At 45.1% G+C, this 24,335-nt stretch overlaps 1 protein-coding gene across 1 annotated transcript; it reads left to right on the top strand.

Moving 5' to 3' along the window:
* The first annotated feature begins 242 nt into the window (after nt 1-242).
* On the top strand, nt 243-23,812 carry LOC130157024 (heat shock factor protein 5-like). Its single transcript, XM_056356174.1, has 8 exons — nt 243-394; nt 846-1,173; nt 1,284-1,467; nt 4,269-4,643; nt 7,594-7,691; nt 12,705-13,222; nt 17,955-18,114; nt 22,382-23,812. Exons 1-6 carry the CDS (start codon nt 243-245, stop codon nt 12,978-12,980), a joined length of 1,413 nt encoding a protein of 470 aa, XP_056212149.1. The 3' UTR covers nt 12,981-13,222; nt 17,955-18,114; nt 22,382-23,812.
* The last annotated feature ends 523 nt before the right edge of the window (nt 23,813-24,335 follow it).

Raw genomic sequence — 24,335 nt, 5'->3', positions numbered from 1 at the left:
GCGTCCCCCTCTGTCCCCCTCTGTCCCCCCCGTCCCCTCCGTCCCCGCCACCCGCGCCCCCGTCCGTCCCCTCCGTCCCCGCCGCCCGCACCCCGCGGCAGCCGCGGCGCCCGGGCAGGTCCGGCTGCTCAGCAGAACCCGCCCCCGCCCCGCCCCTCCCCTCCCTGGGATTCGATGTTGTGTCACGTGGCCCTGCGGCCCCGCCCCCTTTCCCGCGCGCGGTCCCGGGGCGCCGGGCAGCCATGGCGGGGCGCGGGGCTGCGGAGCGCGTGTTCCCCGCTCTGCCCCGCCTGCAGCCGCTTTCCACGGCCCGGCGCCCGCCCGCGCCGTGGTTCAAGGACGTCCAGGCTGCCGCCGGGACGGCTCCGGGCTGGCGGCGGGGCCGCCCCGAGCGGCAACTTTCGGCCCCGGGCCTCAGCCGCCCGGTCGCTCACGGAAGCTAGGGGAGATGCTGGTGGCAGCGGAGCTGAAGGGCCGGCGGGGTGAGGGGACCGGCGGGGCGGAGGGGGATGGCTGAGGGACATGGTGGGGGCTGAGGGACATGGCCCGGCTGAGGGGACTTGGGGAGCTGAATGGACGGGGGGAGTGAGAGGGATGGCGGGGCTGAGGGGGGGCTGAGGGCAGCGGCGAGCTGAGGGGGATGGCGGGGCTGAGGGGGAGCTGAGGGGTTGGCCGGGCTGAGGGGATGGCGGGGCTGAGGGGGGGCCGGGCTGCGGCCGTGCCGTGCCGAGGGACCGGGGCGCTGCGCGGACCAGCGCCGCGGCGGGGCTGAGGGCCGGGGGCCGCGCGCGGCGGGCGGCGCCTCGCAGGCGGGGCACGTGCCGTTCGGCGCGTGGCGGGGGAAGCGGAGGAGCGGGGCGGCGGTTGAGCGCGGCGTTGGCGCCACCGACCGACACGGACGCGTCGCAGCAGCCCGTCCCCGTCAGTGCCGACACCTTCCCCGCCAGGCTGTGGCGGCTGGTCAACAGCCCGCGCTGCCGCTCCGTTCGCTGGGATGCCTCCGGCCAGGGACTGGTCATCAACCAGCCGCTCTGTGAGTGCGAGCTGCTGGGCGCCGGGCCGGCCGTCGCCGCGCAGCCGGGTGGCCGTGGGGCAGCGGCAGCCGCCGGTTTCTTCAAGACCAAGAACTTCAGCAGCTTCATCCGGCAGCTCAGTCTCTATGGCTTCCGCAAGGTGGGGATGTTGCCGGGGAGCAGTGTGGTGGGGCCCGGGCCTGGGCCGGGCCCAGAGGGTGGACAAGGCAACGGTGGCAACTGCACCGGGCCCCTGCATCGCTTCCGCAGCCCCCACTTTCGCCGCGACCGCCCCGACCTCCTCGTCCACCTGAAGCGCCTGACGAAGGGCAACAAGGCGAAGATGGCAGCGGGCTGGATGTGACCAGCCGCCCACCCAACCGCTTCCAGTGCTTGCCTGGCACGCCACTGAACGGGCAGCCGCTGCCTCCGCCCTCGATGCTCAGCAGGCCTGGTGAGTCAGAGTGGGCCATGTGGGGCCTTGGTGGGTTTTTGAGAAGCGCTGGGTGGCATGGGATTTGAAAATCAACGCTCTCCTGAGGGAGAAGGGTTACCTGTCCTTGCCGGTGGCATCTCAGTTCAGCTGGTGTAGGGAAGCTGTTGTTGTTTATGCAGGTAGATCTGCTGCCAGTAAGCATGAGTAGCATGGTTCACGTGTATTTCAGGCTGCCTGTAGACTACAGTACAGTCTCCATTGCGTACTACACTAAGAACACCCTTGCTCGATCTCTGGAGCTGGCACAGCTCTACCAGATGAACGTTACTGCTTCTTGCCCGTCAGTAAGGATGCCCATCAGTAGGGATGCTTAATAAGCTGTCATTACGTGTGTGTGAAACAGTGAGTCGTGTGAAGTGATAACTAGAGCATCCTGTTAGTTTTGTGCAAAGGCGACAAGACCTGGTAGTAAGATTTTTGTCAGTTGTCTCCTGAAAAAGAATTCACAAGCTATGTAGTTTTTAAAATGGAATGAATAAGTAGGTGAGAGCTAATGAGAAAATAATACTGCTGAAAAGCCCTAGAACATGTTTTCTTTCTTTCTAACCCTCTTTGAGAGGATCTGAGTTTTCCCAAGATAAGTGTGAGCCCTCAGGATTTTTCCACAAATTTTATATCAGCCCTAAAGCTTTGTAGTTGGCGCTGTGTAAGGAAGATGTGAATATCTTGCTTTGCAGTGCTCTTGGGCTGCTGCCAGAAGAGCACTCCGGCTTCCCATTCCCTTGGTGGCGTGTTAACTGTCGTCTTCCTTGCAGCTGATACAGCAACATGTTGGTTCAGTTCAATGATCGGAGAAGACTTTAATAGCCTGGCTGGCTCTTGGACCTGGGTGATGCACCCCATGGGTGCAGAGCTGTAAGGTGCGGTGTAGGAGAAGCGGCAGGACTGTGCGACCAGGAGAAGGGGAGAAGCAGTTGACGGTACTGCTGTCTGCAGCACCGGCTGGCCTTTAGAGCAGAGTAGGGTATCCCCATACTCTTGGTTACTGTGTCAGGGTAGGAACTGTCATCTAATTCAAGTGGTGTTTTCTGTGATGTGTGTGGAACTGCACGTGCAATACCAAGAAGGCAAAATGAAGCATCTGAAAAGGGATGGAACTTACTTCAGTAGGGAGGCTAGGAAGCATTTAAAGTAATGACTTGATGTTAACCTTGTTAAGGCTAAGGTGAGTCATTGCAGACTTCAGTGACATGTGGTTTGTCTGATGTAATGCAGACCATTGGTAAAGGAAATTATTAGAAAGAGATGACACTTTCATTTTTTGTCCTCTTTTTATGGCTGCAGTTTCAGAGTTTTTGCTCTAGGAGTCTCATTTTCTAGAAAGACAGAACAAGGAAAACATTGGGGTTTCTATGCAGTCAAGTTCTGACAGACTGACAATGCACTGTGCGCTCTGTACTGACTATTCAGCGGCATGTCTTTGCTGTAAATGTGAGGTAATTTGATAGATAAGAGATACTTGTGTTTGCAAAGCGTCAGTCTGTTCCCAGTGTCTTGCAGCGTGTAACGCTGTGTTAAACATTCAGGAACAATTCCTGGACAGCAACTGGAGGTTGGTAACTTGGCATCCCGTGGTGTCTTGTTTACGTGTTAGAACTAGATAATCTTCATGTCCCTATCCAAAGGTAAAATATAAACAAAAGAATTTTCATACCCCTGTTCCTTCTCTGTTTATAAATGGTGAAAGTACTGAACAGGAAATAAACGGTCCTATACATTAAGTCTTAGCAAATCTTCAGGGTCAGCTGGTATTTATTTAGTGATTCTTAATGGTTAAATGTGAACTTGCAGAATAATGACTGTATGTTACTGATTTCATCAGAGGAGTGCAAGAGGTAAATGTGAGGCTATTTTTAAAAAAAGTCCTTTTGGGTGAGAATTGGAAACTACAGGTCTGAGAAAGCCTGGCTTCTAGATAAACCCTATTGACGTGAACCATCCTGAAACTTGTAATTCTCATGGCTAAATGCAATCCTGCAGGGGAGTCACAAATGCAGTAGTTCTTGCAGAAATCAATGAGCACAGGCGTTTGCGGTGTTACTGTCAGTGTTTCCACAAAGTCACCAAAACAGAAATTGAACTGTCATGGTATAAAAGCAAATGCCATTTCATGAAACAGTAACTGTCTGAGAGAGGAAACTATAAAATAATAGAGAAGAATAAAAGGACTGTCTAGGAAATAACAAAATGGCAAAGACTGGGATATTTTAGTCTGCACTGAACTAGTTGAGCTGACTGAGAAAAAATTGGCTTTGAAATTTTTTCTTGACCAAATAAATGACTTGTCATAAAGTACTTGCAAAGTCCATTGGAGGATTTTGACATTGCCCTTCCCTTAGCTGTTTGTGAGCTGTCAGTAGTGGAGTTTGGTCAAATCTTGCTTTATGATGTCCCTTTTTTAAAATGTATTGTCTGATTTAACACACAGTATTTTCAAAATTGCTTTTGTTTGGTTTAGTAAGTTACTACACATTTTGATTTATAGCACATTTCTAAATATGGGTAACTCGTTACTGCCAGTTTAAGGAGATTGAATGCTACGCAGACACCTCTGGGTTGGCGCTTCGCTCGTGTGCCACACAGCAGTTAGTGCATGCTCGAGTCTAAGAGTACAGTCTCCTTTCTGGATTAAGTACGCTGGAGCAAAGGTAGTCTTCCCAAATCATGTTGTAGAGCCTTGGCTCCTCATATTGCCTTTCTTTGCCTGTGAAAACTCCTTTCCTTAACACTTGTTTCGCTTTATTTTGTACCCACTGCAGGACTGCTGACTGTAGGACAGTTTCATCAACTTTACGGTCAAGGTGTTTTCTCTCCTTACTCCTACATGGCAACCTCGTGCCAAGCCCCCAGCACTTTACCAGCACAAAGATTAGATCCGACTCCAGTCCCTTCCACTTGGATCCAGCAGGGACCACTTGGGTTGCTGCCAGGGCAAGGGGCTTCCCCAGCTTTTCCAGATAAAGGGGCTGCGTTTCCTGTACTCCAGACACTTCCAACAGGAGCCACGTACACCCTCCAGCCTGTGGCTTCTCTTCCGCCACTTCAGCAAGGGACTCAAAGCGTTGCCGCATCCATTGCAAATTGCAGCAGCTCTGCATCTTCAGTGCCGTACTCACAAGCCTGCTATCCAACAGGTATGAAAAAAAATTCTGCATTTGCTTTTCAAAAATAGATTTTAAAGTGAGACTTTCCAATATTTTTCTACAATACTCCACCATGTGTATATCTCAAGTGAGAATTAGAAAGTGTCAAGTCTAAAAGGAAGATGGACCTAAAGCAAAAGGAGTTTCTGTTTGGTATTCGTGTCCTTCCTCCAGATTTTGTGTGTCCCCTGGTGATTTTCTGGATAGCCTTTCTGTTGAGGTGAAAGGGCGAGGAGAAGAATATTTGTCCAATACTAGTCGGTGTGAGGCTAACTTTCATTTTTGTTTTTTTAATTAAGCAAAACTTGGACAATGGTATTAAAGCACTGAGACCTTGTTAAGAAGTAGTATCCTAGGCCTTGGTCTCATGTTTTTCCAGGTTAAGGTTTTAAACTCAAAGATCAGTCAAAAGTATTGTGCAGAACAGGGGTCCTCAAACTTTATAAACAGGGGGCCGGCACGCAGATTAGGTGGCAGGAAGTCATCTGCAGCTGCTTGGTTTCCCCCTCCAACCCCCGGTGGGGTGGTGGTGGTGTGGGGGTTCTGTAAATACGGGGGAGCGGATTGAGGACCTTGGGGGCCATATCCGGCCCGTGGGCTGTAGTTTGAGGACTCCTGGTGTAGAATATTTCGTTCTGCTCATACTGTTTTTGTATCTAAATTTTTTTTCTTGCTTAGCTTCTTTATGTTGTATTTTTTTACACACTGAAAACTAGAAAGTACAAAGTCTTGGTTCCTTTCTTTTTTCTAAATTATTTCTGCCACAATTGTCAGTCACATTTAATCACTCAATTACAAAGTAAATCAGTCTCACTGAAGTGTTTTTATCCTTCAGAAGAGGAGTTGAAGCAAATTACTGTTCTTTTCCTTGCCCTTACCTTGAATGGGAAAAATCACATGATAGGTTATTTTCTGGGGAGTGGTGGTGTATTTGTTGTGGGTTTGTGGTGTTTATTTTAATTTCCCTAAAACTTCTGAAATTCAGAACAGTGACTCTTTCCTTGAACAAACTAAAGCTCAGTTGTTATTCTTTCCTTCTGCCTGCTCCTCCTTTGGCAGCCGCACCTTCACAAAGACAGCTATCTATCCCTGTTTAGAAATCCTACACAGTGAAATCATTACATCTTTTGTGCATGTCTTCTGAGACCTCTGCTGAGAACATTTCGGACAATAATCAACAGTTTCTGTAACGTCATTTTTGTCAAGGAAGGGTTCTGAGGAGCTGGGCATTTCTTGTAGACACACTTAAATGTTTAAGAGACAGGCAACTTCTGCCACGTGCTCCTTGCCTTGTGCCCCTTATGCAGAGATTACTGTGGTGGCCAAAGTGTGGAGCCTGCCTTACCAGCTGCTAACTATCAAGTCTTCTCCCAGGAGCAGGTGTCCTGAGAGTCATAGAATGGTTTGGGTTGGAAGGGACCTTAAAGATCAGCAAGTTCCCACCCCCCTGCCATGGGCAGGGACACCTTCTATTAGACCAGGTAGCTCCAAGCCTCATCCAGAATACTTGCTTCATTAAGGTGGGAGGTGGTCCCCGCTTTGCGTTTCTATTGGTTACAGAGCATAGGCTGAAACTCATCATGATGAATTGTAGTTGTCTCTGTCTCAGCTAAGGCCCCAGCCCTCTCCCGTAGTCAAGGGAAGGAAAGGGGCGTCTCGGGTGCGATTTCACGTAGCTCGGTTTAGAGTTTGTCTTGGGGTAAGATTACTGGTGTCCTGGAAGTGCCTGTTTTGAAGTACTGCCTGTAGGGGAGCTGAGGGAGACCAGCGTAGATTTAGACATGAATATGGAGATCTCTCTCACTGGATGACGCTCGTTGCTTTAAGTTTAAAGGATAACTTGGCTATGTTGCTCAGGTAGAATCTTCTCGGGTGGGAGGTGGGTGCGAGAACGCAGTGAAAACATACCAAATTTTGCAAGGTGTAATCAAAACTAAAATACAGAAACTTAGGGAATCTGAGGCGTTTGAAACCTCCAGTGAATTAATTCGCGTTTCTGAGAGTGTAAGTGACATTTCACTGGAGTATGATAAATCTTTTAATTTTCACTGTCACTCTAGGACTGTCTCAGCGGTTTTACTTCTGTGCCTGTGTATCTCTTAATCTCTCCGCTATCCTTTCTTCTATATATTATAACATACAGAATGCTGAAGGCGTGTTTCTTCAAATGTCCACATGAAAAAGTCTGGTTTCCTTCATCATGAAAGCACAGCAGCAAGATTAGTTTGTTTGGAAAGTGATAGTTAACCTTAAGATATGTATTTAGTAAGTGAGAGAACTAAAGAATGTATGTTCAATCTTATTCTTGACTCTCTTCATTTCACTTTTGAAGTCCCATTAAATGAAATCAAAGTAGAACTTTGTCAAAAGATTTCTTTTTGTGTGTATTCAAACTTGTTTGTTAACTTCCGTGACAAAAAGATTTCCCTGGTTTTTCATTATGATTCTTATTGAAAAGTCAGTAACATAAAATACGCTCATCTAAGTCTTTTTTTTCCCCACTAGCCTTAGACCATAATTAGTTTAAGGATTTAGTTCTGTTTACTTTCAACTATCTGCAAAACCTTTGACAGTAGTAGAATCGCGTCAAAGAAATGCGTTGAAGCTTTATTATCCGAGAGTGTCTAATAATGAAAAATCAGTCATGGAGACCATGTGAGAAATATTAGTTATTGGTGCCACCTGACAGTGCAAGTCCAGTCGCGCCTTTTGAATGCATCTGTGGCTGTAGGGTTCATTTACCTATGAAGACCTTTCTGGTGAGTGGTAGTTTAGGAGTAGTCATGATATTCTTCGGAATGATACACTCTTGGTTAAGAATAAATTTCTGGAATTTCGCTTACTGTGTGATTATTGAAATGTTTAATCAAAGTAAGCAATAGAACTCTGCACACCTGGCACAAGTCCCGGCAGTCTGATAGCTGTGTTTGAATTCTTGCAGCCACACCGCAGAGCTGTTCAGCAGCAGCCCACACAGATCCTCTGGCTGGCTGTGCTGGTCCTACTGCTTCAGCGTGCACCCACGACAGCTTTCTCCAGGTGAGCGTAGCCTACTGAAAGGAGGTGAAAGCGAAGGAGACTGTATGAATGAACTGCAGGTTTATACACTTGTGAAATTAAGGATATAAATTTGAAAATGGATCTGCTTGATAAAGTGAAAGTGATGTGGTTTACAAATACCTATTTCAAAGAACCACTGAATGTTAAACGAGTAGTTTTGTAATTCAGGTTAGGTTTCAGGGTAGCAGCATAGTGGGTGTCCTCATCAGTGGAGTGTTTTTGCTTGACTTCACCAGAATCACTTTTAGTTAATGAGCCTGCATTTGTATTGGAAGAATGTTCTTGCCTGGACAAAAAGAAATTCTTTAATATTATGAAAATACTGAGAAGCAGCTCCACTTCTTTGTCTCAGATAGTTTCCTGCAGTCCTGAGTTTGATTTGATGAACGAGAAAAACTAAGGTGACTTTGTGGAATGGGCCCCACCTCGGAGATCTCTTATTAAAGATAACTCCAGTACTTCCTGTAAATGCTTTATGTAATTTTAGTGGAAACTGCGCCTTATTTGGAGGGCCTGGCTTATCAGATATCAGAAGATCTGAAGTAAAAATGCAAGAGCTTCCTTTTCTATTACAGCATAACGCATATACTTTTTTCCCCCTCACAGAGGACAAGCGAAGCAAGTTATGCTTATGCGTGTTGAAAAAGGGTTGACCTACCCAAGCTTGATCATCCAGTTTCCTGTCTTGCAAATATCAACCTTTCTCTTTTATTCATGACTTCTTTTAAAAAATAAGCTTATCCAAGATGGGCAGGTTATGGCCAGGGTAACACGTTAGTGTAAGGCTATAAATAGCCAACAGCCAGTCATGCCGTCGATATTGTAGTACTTATTTTTTGCACAGTGCATCTTTGTCATCTCACTTTCATTGTGAGCTGCTTTTTTCCTCCAGGACATGAGGATCCATCTGAGCGATGGGCAGTCACAATTAAATAGCTTATCTCGGAAGGCCGAGATCCATGGGATAGTAAATCATTCCAAAGGAGTTGTCAGAGGTGGTGTTGTGGCTAGATTGAAGGATAATATACAGTGTCCGAAGGGTCTAGTAAAAATCAGTTGTTTGGAGAAGCAAGTCCATGGGCAGTGTGTGGAGTCAGAAGAGCTTTAGGCCACTTGCTAGTGGTTGCTTTGTTTCCTGGAAACCCCCAGCAAAAAGCTGCCGAGCATCTGGGCAGACTGCGGGAAGGCGATCCTCTGCGTGAGAAGGCCAAAGGCGAGCAGTGCCCTGTATCAGTTCCACCAGGTCAGTAACCGGCTGTCTCTGAGCAGGGTAACACAGCTATCGTACCGCGTGGATCAACGGGACTTCTAGAGATTTCCGATCTTAGCATAGCCTAGGTCATTGCTCCTGGAACGTGGTGACAGGCTGTGCAGGTGGTACAGAAGACAGCAGTTTGCCTGCGGTTCTTGCTGAGCTGTGGGGAATAATCAGTTTGCCTTTTGTGTGTTCTGGGGCATATACTTCCCCAAACTTCTGCTGGGGGATGTGGCAAGCTGCAGTATTGAGCATCCTGCCCGGCTGGTGTACTGATCATCCATCAGTAACCACTTGCACAAATCCTCAAAAGCGGTAAAATTTATCAGCCCTGGCTGACTAAGCATTTTTATTGTTCTTCACAAAAAATAGAACTATTGCATGGTATATTTCCTATCGTTCCACTCGATACCTTCTACCAGTTGCAGGAATTCAGTGCGATGCTGTTGAAGTGTGGTTTGCGGGGTGTTTTAGGCTGTTTGGTCCCGCTGTGTGCTGCTAGGTAGGAGTGGCAAAGCCTATGCGAAACTGCTGGACCAGTCCCGAAGACAGCGAACCGTATCGGCACACTAGTAGTCAGCAAGCTGGTTACCAGCCCCGTTTCTGTTGGATCCAGACGGTGCTTTGTGGTCTCAGAAGGAAAAGCGGGCACTCTTGGACAAGGAAGCCTAACCTTGTGCTGTTCTTACTGGGTCTTGCAGAGAGCATCACTTTTAAGTTTAGGAGAGATTAAGACAGGTGGAGTTTCTGGGTCTTGGAGGCCAGCTGCTGGGCTTGTACAGTACGCACCTGAGCTGCTGAAAGTGTTAGGTGACCCTGACTGGAACATGGGCAGACCAGGCCGGTAACTAACTGGTTGGTTGGCTGCAGTTTGCTCTCCAGGAAAAGCTACAGAGAATTACTGCGTGGAATGGCAAGGGGACATAGGTGGTTATACCCAGACACGGTGGCTGATGATGGTGTATCTCACCAGGTTTCTGAAATCGGGGTTTCAGAGGTTTGTATTACACTCTCATCACGGTTGGTTACAAAACAGGGAGCTCAGGTACAACTTCTTACCCATTTTTCATTTGGGTTCTCTTAAGTGGGGTTTGGATTAGTGTGGTGAATCAGTATCCTTGGGTAGGAATGAGTCTTTTGAGAGACCTCCTGCTATCTTCTGCAACAGCAGTGCTGGCAGCTCACAACCATTAGCTCAATACTTCCCCGCTGCTTTATCATAGATGTGAACTGAGGCTACATATTGGATTTCAGCGATTTTTTTAATTTTTTTTTTCCTGCCCTCACCTCGTTTTGTTTTTTTTTAATAGCAGCCCTGCCGTTTGATTATTGCTATTACCGTGGTTATTAAGCTGTCGGTATTTCCTTGTGGAACTGAAGCAAGAGGTAACGGGAAATGGAAGAAATAAACGTGCAAGAAAAAAGAACAACTTTCTGACCTTAAAAGCAGTCCTAAGTAGTTTGCTTTTATTTGTAATAAGGAATGATAATCAGCCATGTTATTTCAAAAAGAAATCAAGTCTGAACTAATTCCGATTGTCCAAGCACTCAAGCCAGATTTGTGTAGTCCTAGCGGTCCCTGAAAAGGTGTGGTTGTGCTTTAATTCCTGCACACGCTACGCTAATCTTGTAAGTGAAATGCCCGTCTTCTCTTTCACCACTTCTGCTAAGTTAGACCATTTTTCCTCTTGAGCTTGAATGACCAGCAAGCTATTAGTCTTTCAGGCCCTGACTTCTCAATCTTTTATCGGTTTTCCTTGTTTCATTGCTGCCTCCCCCCATCCTTCTCCAGGTGAACTAAAAGGATTTAAATTGTACCTTTGTGTGGCCCCTTTCTCCTGTTGGAAATACACACGAGATCCTGTAGTGCATCCAAGAGGACAATATGTGCTGTAACAGCTTCAAGCTGAGGTCCCCTAAGAAGAGGCAGAAAAAGATTCAGTATGGGTGGGTTGGTTGGTTGGTTTTTGGCAGGGATGATCTTATTCCTGGATGGTTTGGTAATCCAGATCTTACTTAGAATCCTGACTACTTATGACACTGAACAAGCAATGCAACAGAAATGAAACACCTTATTAACATTTTAAAAAAATAGAACTGAAAAAAAAATCAAATGAGAGGAATAATGTTTGAACCTATCTCATAAAAACATAAAGGTGGCTTAGCCTTTAATGAAAAGATTTTGCTTAACTTAACCTAAATTTCTCAAATTCCAGGTTTTATTTCCCCCTCCGTTTCCCCCCACCCTCCACAGTTTGTGGCTATCTGCAAACTGGCACATCTACACGAATCCACACTAGGACTTGCCTTCACACACCCAGGAGACAGGATCTCATCTCTTTGTGGTATCTCCATCAGGGAGAGACCAAGTCCTTCACTGGCATTTGATCTGATACGGCTTTCCTAGTAGGTGATCCTGTAGCTTCCTGTTCTCTAATTTACTCGTCTCTGGAAGTAGCTTTTCATTAACCATGACCTCAGCTAAAAGGTCTAAGGATAGTCAGGCACTAAGGACTACTCCTTCATACTGGATCTCTTCCAAAAGAAGGCTGTATTTTAAATAGACCTGAGTTTCTGTTCAACATCATTGTATGACTTGTATTTGTCAGAAGAAATGACCCTTCTAGTGTCCTTTGACTGAGTCACCTCCAGAAGAAGTAGCAGTACAGACACTGGCTGTTAAAATGCCATCTATCATTTCACTTGGGTAGGACTTGCTGCTTTGGAAAAACTCTTTCATTGTCTTCATTCTGTTTTAAAGGTTATTCGATATATATGAATGCTACTAAAAAAATCATCACTGGATTGCTGATTGTGTCCTGTCATCCTGTGATGTCATTACAGTGAAAAATTTTAGTAGTGTTCAGACCTGATCTGTGATGGCAAAGGCAGTCTCTGTAGGTTCTACAAGAAGTGTTTCTGACCTGAAATTCTGTCGGGTTTTTATGCAGATCGATGCAGACTTTGGGTTGTGCCTCTGTGGGACACTGTCATGACCGGAGAGTCCAGATGTGAGGCTGTGACAGGCAGGGCAGTTTTGCAGTATTTGCTTTCACCGGTATTTGAACTCCCACTCATCCTGGGACTGGGGCGTTCCTGGGGGGCACCCCTTGTGTAGATGTGCCTATGGACAATCACTTGAGGAGGAAAATGGTATTATTGGTTAAGAAGCGGTGAGTTCCTCAAGTTGTGTTGTCCATATGCACATTTACAGCATGTGGACCTTTTTCTTTTGCTTAAAAATGATGTGGTTTATACTGATTTTTTTATACTACAACAACAGGAATGCTTGAGTTTTAGAAGGAACTGAAGGCGGGTGGATTTTCTCTCTCATTTTCTATTACGTATGTGGCACATGAAGAGGGTGGTTCTAGTGTACCCCCACAGGTCCTACTAAGACCAGAAGTCTCTGATTTGAATGCTTGGGTATATTTAACACCTGCGGTGCAAAGGGTGTGCAGACAATGCATCTGCAGGCATACACCAGCTCCTAGTAAGTAACCTTCTCTCCAGGGTAGACCATGAATAGAAGAAAGGAAGCGTGCCAAGAGTAAGGTGGTTAATGAAAACCAAGACAAAGCAGTAGCTTTTTTCTTTTTTCTTCTGGTTAAACTTGCTATTTAACTGAGAATAACGGACAATCTTTCAAGCTTGGATAAATGGATAAACAGAATCAGTACACATCCTGTCACGGTAATTTTTTGATACACAAGTTCACTGTATTTTGTTTTTTCCAGAATCCTCCAATGCAGTCATCTTATGAAGCTGAACTGATGCCGTCTGACTGGCTATGTAATATATCTGAAGAAAACAAGAAGGCAGAAGTCAGTCTTGAAGCCACGTTTCAGGTTGCCGCTGAGGTGCATTCATCATGCAAAGCTGAAAAGGTGGGAGTGGCACCTGTAGAGAGCCAGTATTCGATCCTGGAGTTTAATGGAAATCAGGCACCGCCTGTTAATAGTTACGCACCTTCTTCAACTGAGGAAAGCCAGCTGGAATGTCTCACTCTGTAACTTCAGACACATCATTTCTGGTGGAAGCAGATGGAGCACTGAATTTGTCTCCATTACAGCCTTCTGACATTCTTTGTGCTGCCGATCCCACTCTGTCTATGGAAACTGCTGCTGCTGCTAAAATACTACAGGAACTTCTGACCACACAGGAAGCAGATGAAAAATGGAGCAAAGAACCAGATCACTGCCCAGCTGAGTTCTCCCTCATGTTTTTTCAGGAAGAATTGTTCAGTCCAGAGCAGGTAAGGGGTAAGGGGAGGTAAACCAACATCTTTCTTGAGCTAACTATATTTGATAGTAATGCTAGGGTCTGGACCGGTAGCTTTTCAATATTCTTGCCTGCTTAAGAACTGAAGGCTTCTTTAATTAAGCCTTTTTATGGCTTTTTTTTTATGGACAGTGAAGGGTTTGCTTGGTAAAGCAAGATATAAAAAAGAAGACGGAATGAAAAAGTATCCCATGTTTCCCATGTTAATGAGCATGACATGTGTCAGCCTGTTGGCCAAGTTAGGGTGCTCATTTGCATGGGAAACATGCGTAGTGCAGGTGTATTCGTGGTGATGAAGTGGATGCTTTTTTAGGTTGTAACATACCATCTTTAATCTCCAACAAAGAAGGGTATTTTGAGAATTGCTGCTGGAGGCAGATTTTTGCTTAAATTTAGATAAACGGTTAGATTGTTTCTGATAAATAGTTGTAAGTTCTGTTTTCTGTGGAAAGTATAGTTTATTGACATTTGACTGGTATAAAGCATCTTCATTGGTTTATACTTTGTGGTGTACAACAAGTTGTAATTGTACTTCGGTCTACCTGTACCTGGTCTTCCCGGTATGTAAAATTATAAGTCTCATGAGGGGTGAGGGGCATTCTAGATGTTACTCTGTTAAGGCAGCAAATGCGTGCTCTGCTTTTTTTTTTTTGTTTTGTTTTGAAAACAAGGTAAGCTCAGGAGATTGACTGCATCTGTTTCTGCTGCATGAGACCTACCTTGCATGTAGGCACTCAATCTCATTTTTGTGTGTGCATTGAAGCTACTGTCTTATTGTTCTGTCGGTAGCTTGACGCCTTCACTGAAGTTTCTAGATCGGAAATCATCAGCTGGCGCAAACCTCCCGTTGTTGCTTTCAGCGTTATAAAGATTAGTCATCTTCCTCTTGGGTATCTTTCTAGAAAGGGGTGTGTATCCTGATCAAGCCTCTGCATAGCTCAAGCCTAGACTAGACCGTTCTGCTCAGTACCGTGTAGGGAAGAGCACATCCCTGTGCCTAGTGCATAGAGTTGGCAGCACTCCTTAATTGGTGCCCACTCATTATATTAAGTGTTGACCGCACTTTAAATGTTGTCAGTTTTAGAATTTTGGAACTGCATTTTTAGAATGATAGGTTGTCCCTTGTTGAAGGCCTTTGGAGTCCGTGACCCGAACTTCCTTGTCAAGAACTGGGGGAATTAAGCACACGAACCACGTAGTTGTTTGGGAGGGAGGTTTTGTATATTTGTGAGAATCCTGATGTTGGTCCTGGACTGTAACGGGTTAAATAACTGGCCTCATTTTTTGAGCAATTGAAAAGCAATTCAGGGACTGTTCAGCGTTTTGTTTGACAGATTCCCTCTTTCTGTTAGAACTACTCTTTAACTAGTCTCCTCCTCCCAAACTCAGGAGAGGGAAGGTTAACTTAACACCCTACTTGTCCAGAGCCTGGGGTCATGGCAGGTGCAGAACTCTCCAGAGGAGGCTTCGGTGCCTGTACTCCTCACATCAGGCTCCAGCACAGTTTTCTTCCTCATCCCTGAATCTGGAAGCACTCAGGCTTTCAGTGGCTGTTGGTACCATGTGTTTTAGAGCAAGCTTATGACAGAATAGTGGGCGTGCACAGAAGACCGCTCTATTCCTCTCTACACAAGCAGAGGGGGAGCAATTTCCTCCACTGTTCATACAAGAGCATCAGAACAGCTCTGCTGGGTCAGATCAAAGGTTTGTCTTGCCCAGCGTCAAGTCTCAAAACAACAGCTGTAACCTGATGTGTAGGGAAGAGCAAGAACAAGGAGCGCAAACAGAGCAGGGCATTCCTGCTTACACATTCCAGCTACTTTCAGCCGGAAGACTTGCGATGATGCTGTGTACTTCATCTTGGGTTTCTGCTCTGTGGACTGAAGTCAGCCCTTGAAACTGTCGGTTTTAGCATACGGGACCTTTTGACCAAGCTGGTACTGTTTTGTTTTCTGTTTCGTTCACAGTATTTCCCAGCATTTAATTACTCTTGTGACCAGCACTGAGCCTTGAACTGTCTTCCTCGTAGAAGTAACAGTTTAGTAGAAACCTGCTTTATTCTGCTTTCCCGATTTCCTAAAAGACAGCAAATTAAAGAGCAGCTCTTTACATGAAAAGAGTTAGTACATTCAACAGTTCAGATCCAGCGTTGTCCTCTCAGCCTCAGTGAATTTCTGTCCTAGACTTTTAGAGGCTTTGGCCTTCTATGGGCACCTCTTATTCCACTCCTACTCCTAAGAAATGTTTTATTTTCTTCTTAAAGTGGAAATAGAACATTTCTGTAATGCTTGATCAAGAGGAATTTGCCTCCGATTTCGTTAAGTCTCCTTGGCAGCATACCTATGTGAAGGCTGAAACGCTTGCTTTCTTTGGGGAGGGTTAATCCAGCAAACCCCGTTCATGCGAGTTGCTAATTTTAGTACCTCAGCTTCCCATCATGGTTCCAGCTGGGTATAGGTATAGTCCAGTCAGTGTCTCGTAAGTCATGTAAGTAGTGAGATGCAGCAGTTTTGGCGTTTTTCAGTAACTGAAGTGAAAAGGCAAAACTTTCACGTCTGTCAGCTTTGGCAGCTTTGCTTGATTCTCTGCCAAACAATGTTTTGGACTCTGAAGCTGCAGAAGTATCAGACCTGAGTGGAAGGCCTGTCCACAGGTGCGGTGAATCCATGGTCAGAAACATGTTCGCTTAAAAGACCGAACAATAAAAAAAAGGGATAGCTTGGGAACCAGACTTGTGTGGGCTAGGCTGATGCTGTTAGGATGAAAATGGTATTATTACCTATTACATTAGATTACTGAAGAGTTGGTGTGTAAGATTCTATAAACACAGTGATAAAAAGAAATCTGAAAGGGGTGCTGTGCAGTATGACTGCTCTTCAGTTTCCACACACGCAGCTGTAAGGGTTAAAATTGGACACAGCATTGGAAGTACAGGTTCACCAGTGAGGGGGAATGAAATTTCCTCAGTTTGCTGGCCACGCTCGTCCCGGTGTAGCCCAAGGTGTCGTTAGCCTTACTGGGCACTGCAGCATCCCCAGGTCCTTTGCAGAACTGCTAGTTAGAGTGTCTAGACTACTTTCACCACGTAGGCTAGTAACGGTTTCTTAATAATGGTGATCCCAATATGCATGTTACTTGTTTTTTCTTTATCAAACACTGCAGTTTGGTTTCTACATCCCCTGCCTGGTATTGCTTTTCATTAGTCTCTTCTTTTTAAATAATGAAGTTTGCAGAATTGTTTCTAGAGCAGTTGTCCAGTGGAATATCTGGTTTAGAATGCTTACCTGAGAAATCTTCCCTTCTCTCACTACTTGATGAAGGCTGCTCACTGATTTTTCTAGAACTTGCTATTATGGAAATGTCACCAGGAATAGAGAAGTCATCATCACTCGTGAGACTTGGATTCTAGCTGGTGAAGGTAGTGACCTACAGCCTGCCTGCCTTCTTTGTTTTTGTGCCTGGGAAGGAGTTGTGGTTCAGACATCAGACAAAAGGCACTGCTAGCCACGTGTTTTTCACGTGGCCTTGTTAACAGTACTAAAGCAATACATCCAGACAGCACATTTCAAAGAGGAAAAACCGAGTCAAATGGGTATCCAGCAAGTGCAGGAGGTGTGTGGGAGGGAACTAGTTCTCCCTGGAGTACTCCATTACTGTATTTGCACAGGCCTTTTTGAATGTTATTATACAACTTTGTCAAGCAATGTATGTGTGTTTCTATTGATACGTATACACATAGCCTGTTATATACTCAACATTGAGTAATGACAGACTCAAGGTGGTGAGCATGATTTTTGGAAAGACTATCTTATTACCAAGTGTGACCTCTTGTCTTCTGTAAACTCGCACATAATGGTTTTCAAAAGCTTTTTTTCCCCTTAATAGAAGGAAACATTGCAGGCTCTGAGCAGTCATTCATCTTTAGGTTATTGATGTATAAGATATTTGCAGAAGAGATGACTATTCTAGAACAGGTGATACTGTGAAAATTTTTCTGTCTAAAGGTAGATTCCAGGTGCTTAACTTTGGGCCTGTACTGCCTCAGTGAAAATGAAACAGAACTTGGTTGTCCGGGTCTTTTTTTTTTTTTTTTTTTTTAAGCTACAGGTTTTTGCCACATGATCATGGAAATGTACCAGTTTGCCAAATGGTTGCCTGCAAAATACATGTAGAGCAGCAGCAGAGGGCTCTAAAAAGCAAGCAACACATTATAACTTAATGTCTTAACGACTGTGTGGGGTGGGGTGAGATTCCCAACCAGAAATGTGTGGTTCACGTGTGGTTCTGCATCACACAGCTCTGTCAAGTTGAGCTAGATCTGTCGTTATTATTACACGTGCTGGTAAGAATGAGTGCACCTGTATTTCTTCTAGCTTATTTCTTCTAGCTATTTTAATAACTGAGGGAAAAGTTCAGACTGTGGGGACATGTACCCTAACTTTGTGTATTCTAGTTTTCTGATCTCATATTTTGCTTAATATGATGTTTTGTAAGAGGTTGTTTCAATTTAGCAACCTTACTTCTGAGTTAAAAACACTTACTATGTCAACTGTCTAGGCAGTGTTCACCACCTGTTAGATGCCCTTTTGGAGTGGAGAAGAATAGCTTTTATTTTGTTTTATTGGTTTTATATTAGTTTTATTATAAGATAACATTGAGTGATCTTTGGTTTTATTTCTTTTGGTGTTGTGTTGTGTTTTTTTAAGGAGAATACTAGTGTTAAAAGTGAATCCAGGACATCGGAGACAGAAGAGAGACAATTCACTTCAGGAGCTGAGCCTGTGAACGAATCTGTAGAACAGACAGATTCATCTGTAAAATCTTTCTCCCGGAAAAGACGCAGTTCAGACACAGGCAACTCTCTCGGTAAGAAAGATTCTACGTTTTCTCAGAGATTACGGTGACAGCTACTCTGAAACTAACTATTACAGAAAGGGGAGAGTAGAAGAATTTACTTGTTGTCTGCCGTGTGAGTACTTCATTGTTCCTTCCGTTAAAATACTAAACTTGTACAACCTCTTAGTGTACTTACCAACACACTTCAATAGAGACACTTATGCTAATTACTCTGATGTGGGCAAGGGTATAAATTATGTAAGTAAATAAAACTTGAAGTTCTGGGAGTTGTGCCAGAAACCTGGATGTCACAATACTGAGATTAAGTCCATAGACGTGTTCGCTGGAGGGCGACAGTGCTGTGAAGGAAACACTGAGTAATGAGGTAACTATGGAAGTTCCAGGGGCAAAACCCACCAAACTGATGAAGCTAGTGTAGAAGTCTGAACTCTTTGTCTCAGATCACTGAACACATTGTACCAGTCTGGTAGTGTCCTGAAGCACATGAGAAAAACAAGCCACAGAGTATCTGAGGCTAAAAACTTCACAAATCTAGTAACTGAAGGGAAAACCGAAATGCCCACAGATTAGAGAGACATAAGAGGACACAAAAAGTACTTGGGATCCATTCTAGAGGGGAATTTGGTTCAGCCTGCAAGTCTCTAAGAAGCTGTTTCCCTCACAGCTGTTCATCAAAGAGCCGATGGTGGGGTTTGAAGAGCTGTTGCTCACTTCAAAGGGTGGTTTCTAGATTCCAGATCATGATGCTGGTTAATAGTTCAGCTCATAATGCCCATCAGTTTCAAACATTTAAGTAAGGAATAAAGTCTTTCTGTCAGGAAGCTGAGAAAAAAGGTGGGATGCCACCTTGAAAAAAGACAAGCTTTTGTTTAAAACACATAATCGAGAGTTCTTGTTCAATTACTTCCTGGTATCACAGATAACTAGCAACCTTCTCAGCTTTCATATCTGAAGCAAAACATTTGCTTAACGTGCCAGTTGTAAAGTTATGTACAGGAACATGTTGGAAAGCATTCCCATGGGATTGTTCCACAGGGATGAAACACTGTTGTGCTAACGCTTATTAGCAACGATTGGCATAGTCTACTCTCTGGGAAATGTGACGGTCATCCAGGTCTGCATTTCCACTGTTGTACCTTTGGGGCTTGGTGTGCGTGTTAAGGGTAGAGATAGACAGCACACCTGAGCCAAACGTGATCAGGCTCAAGCTAGCCCAAAGTCAGTTGGGTGCATGATAGAAGCCTCCAAGCTGGCATAGCCTGTCGGCTGCATGTCAGCTGTAAGCCTGAAGCAGGCAGGCTCAAGTGCAAGCTGACTTCTGCTGCTCTGACTACACCTTTGTCTGTCAGCACCTCCTGTCCTCTGTGAGACTCTGGAAACAACTTCTTTTTTAATCTCTCTGTGCTAAAATGCATCACGATGATTTCCAGGTGTTTCTTGGCAACTTGCCCTCTGAGTGTGATGGAGTCCTCTCTGTTTTCCTGTTTTCCTTTGGGCACTCCTTTGCAAGTTTTCTGAGCCTGCACTTTGATACATGCACCCTGCTGTGAAAAAGGCTCTTCTTCCATCTATTTCAGTAGGCTGTTTTTTTCTATGTTAATGTCACTTTTCTTTAACATCACTTTTCTTTGTTACGTGGTGACACCAAGTTCTAGATACCACACAGCGAGAGCCAATATAATGTGGTACATTTCAGTGACTGGGAGCAGCTCTGAGCCCAACCCGAGCTGTTAATCTGTAAAAACGCACCAAGAATCAAACCCGCCTTTGTGGAGAAGGCATTGCTTCCCTCCAAAGAGTGGACTGGACTTCTTTGCATTTCACAGCTGTTCTGTAGCAAGAAAAGACAAGCGTCCTTTCCCTAAAACACCGTCCCCAGGGTTTCCCTCCATAGCTGCCAGCCCATCTCTGCAGCACCATAAATCACCGAGATGGGTTATCTGCTTCCTTCAAATGGAAAACCAATGTATTTAACCAGCCTTCTCAGCTAAATTCTAGTTTACCAGTTTTAAGAACATTCTGCCCAGCAGAATCTAGATGAAAGGTGTCTCTAGTTCATTGTCCTGTCTCCAACAGTGTCTTCGGCATTTCTGTACCATTAAGCAGAAAAGGCCTCAGTAACCTTCAGTTGATTTTTAGAGTCCCTTTTTGAAGCTGTGCAAACATTTAGCATCCACTGTGGTTTTTGTAAGTTAATGTCATTAATGCAGATTAACTACACAGCGGGTGAAGAACCCTCCTCTTCAACTACTTCTGAGTCCTCCCGGGAGCCAGAGTCTGCTACAAAGGGTGCAGAACTTAACTCGGCGCTAAGATACATCATTGCAAATGATTACAGGCTGTGCCATCTGTTCCCTTCCCACTCTTTTTCTTGAGAGGCGATGGGTATGGTGCTCTAGCTCCTGCCGTGTTTATCACACGGAGGTGCAAGGAATAGTTCACCTTTCAGGGACTGCTTTTTTTCAGCCCCAAGCTCGCTCTTAGGACATAGATTTGAAGGTGCTGATGATGCATCTGCTTTTCCCACTACTTTCTAGCTGAGCTTGTCTGTTAAAATGGGAGTTTTGAAATAAATCTGTCCGCTTTTGTTGGCAGCATACACACTTGCAACAGGAGTCCTTTTGGACTTCACAAAGGATTGAGAGGAACTCTGTACATACTTTGAGTCTCCTTCCCCATCTCCTCTGCATTGTGCTCCACAGGCACACTCAGCTCGTGAGCACAGCTGTACTGGACCTAATATCTGTGGCTTGTGCTTCCTCTTCTAAAAGAGCACGGGAGAAGGACCAGATTCTGATGGGAGGAATTTTTGTTTGCAGCCCGTCTTTCTGGAAATAGGCATCTCAGAATGGAGCAGGGGGAATTTGTTACTTGTGGATTGAAGCATTTAAGCTGATGCTGAGACATTAAGCAAAAAATCTTTCTTTCTCGATGGCTGACCATATATTTTCTGTGAGTCGTCTAGTCCTGCAAATAATCTGATGACTTTCTCTGACTTTTTTTCTTTTTTATGCTGCAAGGTGCCCTAGACATTTACCACCCACTCCCATGCCGCTGCAGTTGTGTCGCTGTGTGTTCTCTCTCATTCCCTCCAAGGTAAATAGATTTCTAGGTGCAATTGCTAAGGGCAAATCTTCATTCAGGCAAGGTCTCCCATGCTGACATCTGTTCCCTTGAACTGTTTCCTGCACCTTCCAGCCAAAAATATTGTTAATGTTCATTTAGTTTTCCTACCCGGTCACAGTGAGATCTCTTCCTACAAAGGTGTTAAGAGTTAATGTGGGGACAGGCCTGGCCCTGAGCTCTTGAACATCTGTGTGAAGCCCAAAGCGAAGTTGCTCTCGGGAGTCCGAGTGGCAGCTGCTTGCTCCAGCTCAGTTGCCATTACCTTGACGTCATTATATATTCATTGAAGGCATTTCAAATTGCCTGTCCTGGCAGTCTGCTCTTTGGGATGAGTGGGTGTCATACCCTGTGTCTTAACTTGCCATAATTTAGAGGTGCATTGTTACAAGCCCCCTCATTTCTCCATCCCTATGCGTTTTCAAGATGTGTTCCCAACAGAGTCTGCTTTGGCAGGAGGCAGGTGTCAGAAAGTGCAAAAGTGGTGCCTATTGGGCAGGAACTTTGTAGTACAGAGAACGAACAGAGGCTGGAAGATGTGAATGTGTTTGTTTAGAGGTTAAATTTCTTGTGGGTGATGTTTGCAGTGGTAGCGCTGTTGTGACTTTATCGGGGTACTTGTTCACTTTCTTGACCTGCAAGATCTGGCCATACGTGGGAAGTATCTCTGTGTTGCTGTGGATCGAGGTAACTGTCAAAAAAGGAGCCTCTTGTCTGTCCTCTCTGTGACGCCACGAGTTTTTTTCTGGGATCCTGGCGCTGGCTGTGGTGTGCTTTGAGGCAATTGTGCCTTTTCTGGGTAAACAAAGGGATATGGCACAAGCAGGTCAGGCCTTTCTGTAGATACTGCCAGGGGCTTATAGTAATTAATGTTTGGCTTTTGGTATCCATGGTGGCAAAGGCATTTCTAAATAATACATACTGAAGAATGGGAGCACTTTTCTTATAATCTGCTTTGGGGTTTTATATTTAAATTTTTGAAAAATTGGAAGAATTCCTGTTTCTTTAAACAGTAGGCCTCAGGTGATCAGGTTATAGTCTGACATTGAAAGCATATTTTATAGTACCTGATAGAAATGCAATTGCTCTGTATGCTGCCAAGGGAAACATATCCAAGCACTGATACGTACTCGGTATTCCCTTTTCTTCCTAGATCTCCGTCTGCCGGTGGATGTACCTTGGAAGCGGGGGTGCTTTCTGGAGGATGAAATAAGAGAGTGAGAAGTGGGTGACAAATGTGCAGCAGCTGCCAGCTGGATTCCCCTGTCAGACTCCAGCAGCCGTGGAGCTTTGCCCACAACAGCCACTTTGGATCATTTCAGCTGTGTTTAAAAAAAAAACAACAAACCCCAACAAAACACCAAAGACCACACACAAAAAAGCCCCAAACAAAACAACAAAAAACCAGCAAAAAAACCAGCCCCACACCACTCTATTTTTTGCTTTCTTTTTAACTTGGTAGGGTATTGTTCAGTAGGCCTCTTTCATTACATTTTCTACCTGTCAAGTTATAAAGCACCGAGTGGTCAGAGTAATTAATATGAAGTAATTCCTTAGCTGTTTGTATTCTTTAGATTTGGAAAGTCTGAACTTTACAGGAACCCTTAAACACTTTCTTGAGACATCCTTACTGGGAAGCAGATGGGTTTTAGTGCTCTGTTAGGAATCTGTTTCACTTATTTATTTATCTATTTAACGTTGTTGGGAGCTACAGTATGCTCGGCATAGGTGGTGGTTGGTGCTCTCGCTGTCTTTGCTTGCAGTCGTACCGTGGCCCTTTACTGGGGATCGTGTATGAAACAAAAGCATTGGAAAGTCGCAAGATTCTGGGTCTGAATGGGTCTGAGATTTCAGGAGAGCAGCTAAAGGAAAGATGAGCTAATTTTCTAAGTGATTAACCAGGAAACCTTCTTCCTTCCTGAACCAGCTCTCTGTTTCACCAGCAAGTGTATGTATGTCACAGCTGCTGATCTTTTACGTTCCTGGGGAATTCTTCTGGTTTAATAATTTCCTTTTGATGCTAATGGTATCTGTAATGATAAGTTATTTATTATTCTAGTACTCTGTTCTAATTATGTCTTGAAAATATTTTTTAAACTTTTAGAGGAAGATTGTACTTATGTTGATAGCAGATCTTAAGTTTTTAATAGCTATACATTTGTGTTCATGTTAAAATACTGTTTGAAGGATAAAGGGGGCACATCCTCTACTTGTGGTGTTCAGGAGATCCATGTGGAAGAGCACCTAAACCATCCATGTAATGGCTTCATGCGTGTTCATACGAGCCAGCCCTGAGCAAAACGCACGAGAAGGGAGCAGAGAAGCTGTCAGGACCGCCTCGGCTTGTGTAGCTCCCAGCTGTGGCCGGGATGTGCTAAGGGAGCACCGGGCAGTAAGATGAACTGAGGCGAAACCTTTCCTTACAGCTTCTGTAATAAGATCTTTCTTAACCAGTAGTAACTTCTGTAATAAGGTGGTTTGTAACAAGATACTACTTTTTTAAAAATAACTTTTGTAATAAGATGTTTTGTAATAAGGTATTTTAAATAAGTAGCACCTTCTGTAATAAAGGTGTTTTTACCGATAGTCTTGTTACCGGGAGCAGGGTGGGATGTGGTTTCCCGTGTGTGCCCTGTTGTACCCCTGCCCAGGCAGGGTCGGCCTCAGGTGATCAGGTTCTAGTCTGCCGTTGGAAGCGTATTTTGTAGTGCCCGACAGAAATGCGGTTGCTCTGTACGCTGCCGAGGGAAACATACCCGGGCCCTGCTGTGTACTCAGCGTTCCCTTTTCTTCCTAGATCTCCGTCTGCTGGTGGACGCCCCTTGGAAGCGGGGGTGCTTTCTGGCGGTGACAGATGTGCAGCAGCTGCCAGCTGGCTTCCCTTGTCAGACGTGTAGCGATGTTGCAAGAAATGGAGCTTTGGCACGGCAACGGGTGTCGCATCGGTGTTCTCTCCGTGTTCTCGATGACCAGGGGTGAGTGTGTCACAGCTGGAAGAAACAGCTGCTTCCTGTTCCAGCGGTTCTCGCTGACACGTGTATCACCCAGCGGCCGCTGCCCGGCGGAGCAGTTCCCAGGCCGGCGGCCGCTCTTCCTTTGCACCCCGT

Source organism: Falco biarmicus, chromosome 11 (genome assembly GCF_023638135.1).
Source record: "Falco biarmicus isolate bFalBia1 chromosome 11, bFalBia1.pri, whole genome shotgun sequence".
NCBI lineage: Eukaryota > Metazoa > Chordata > Aves > Falconiformes > Falconidae > Falco > Falco biarmicus.
Note: the sequence above shows the minus strand (reverse complement) of the source record. Positions and strands in the feature narration are given on the sequence as shown.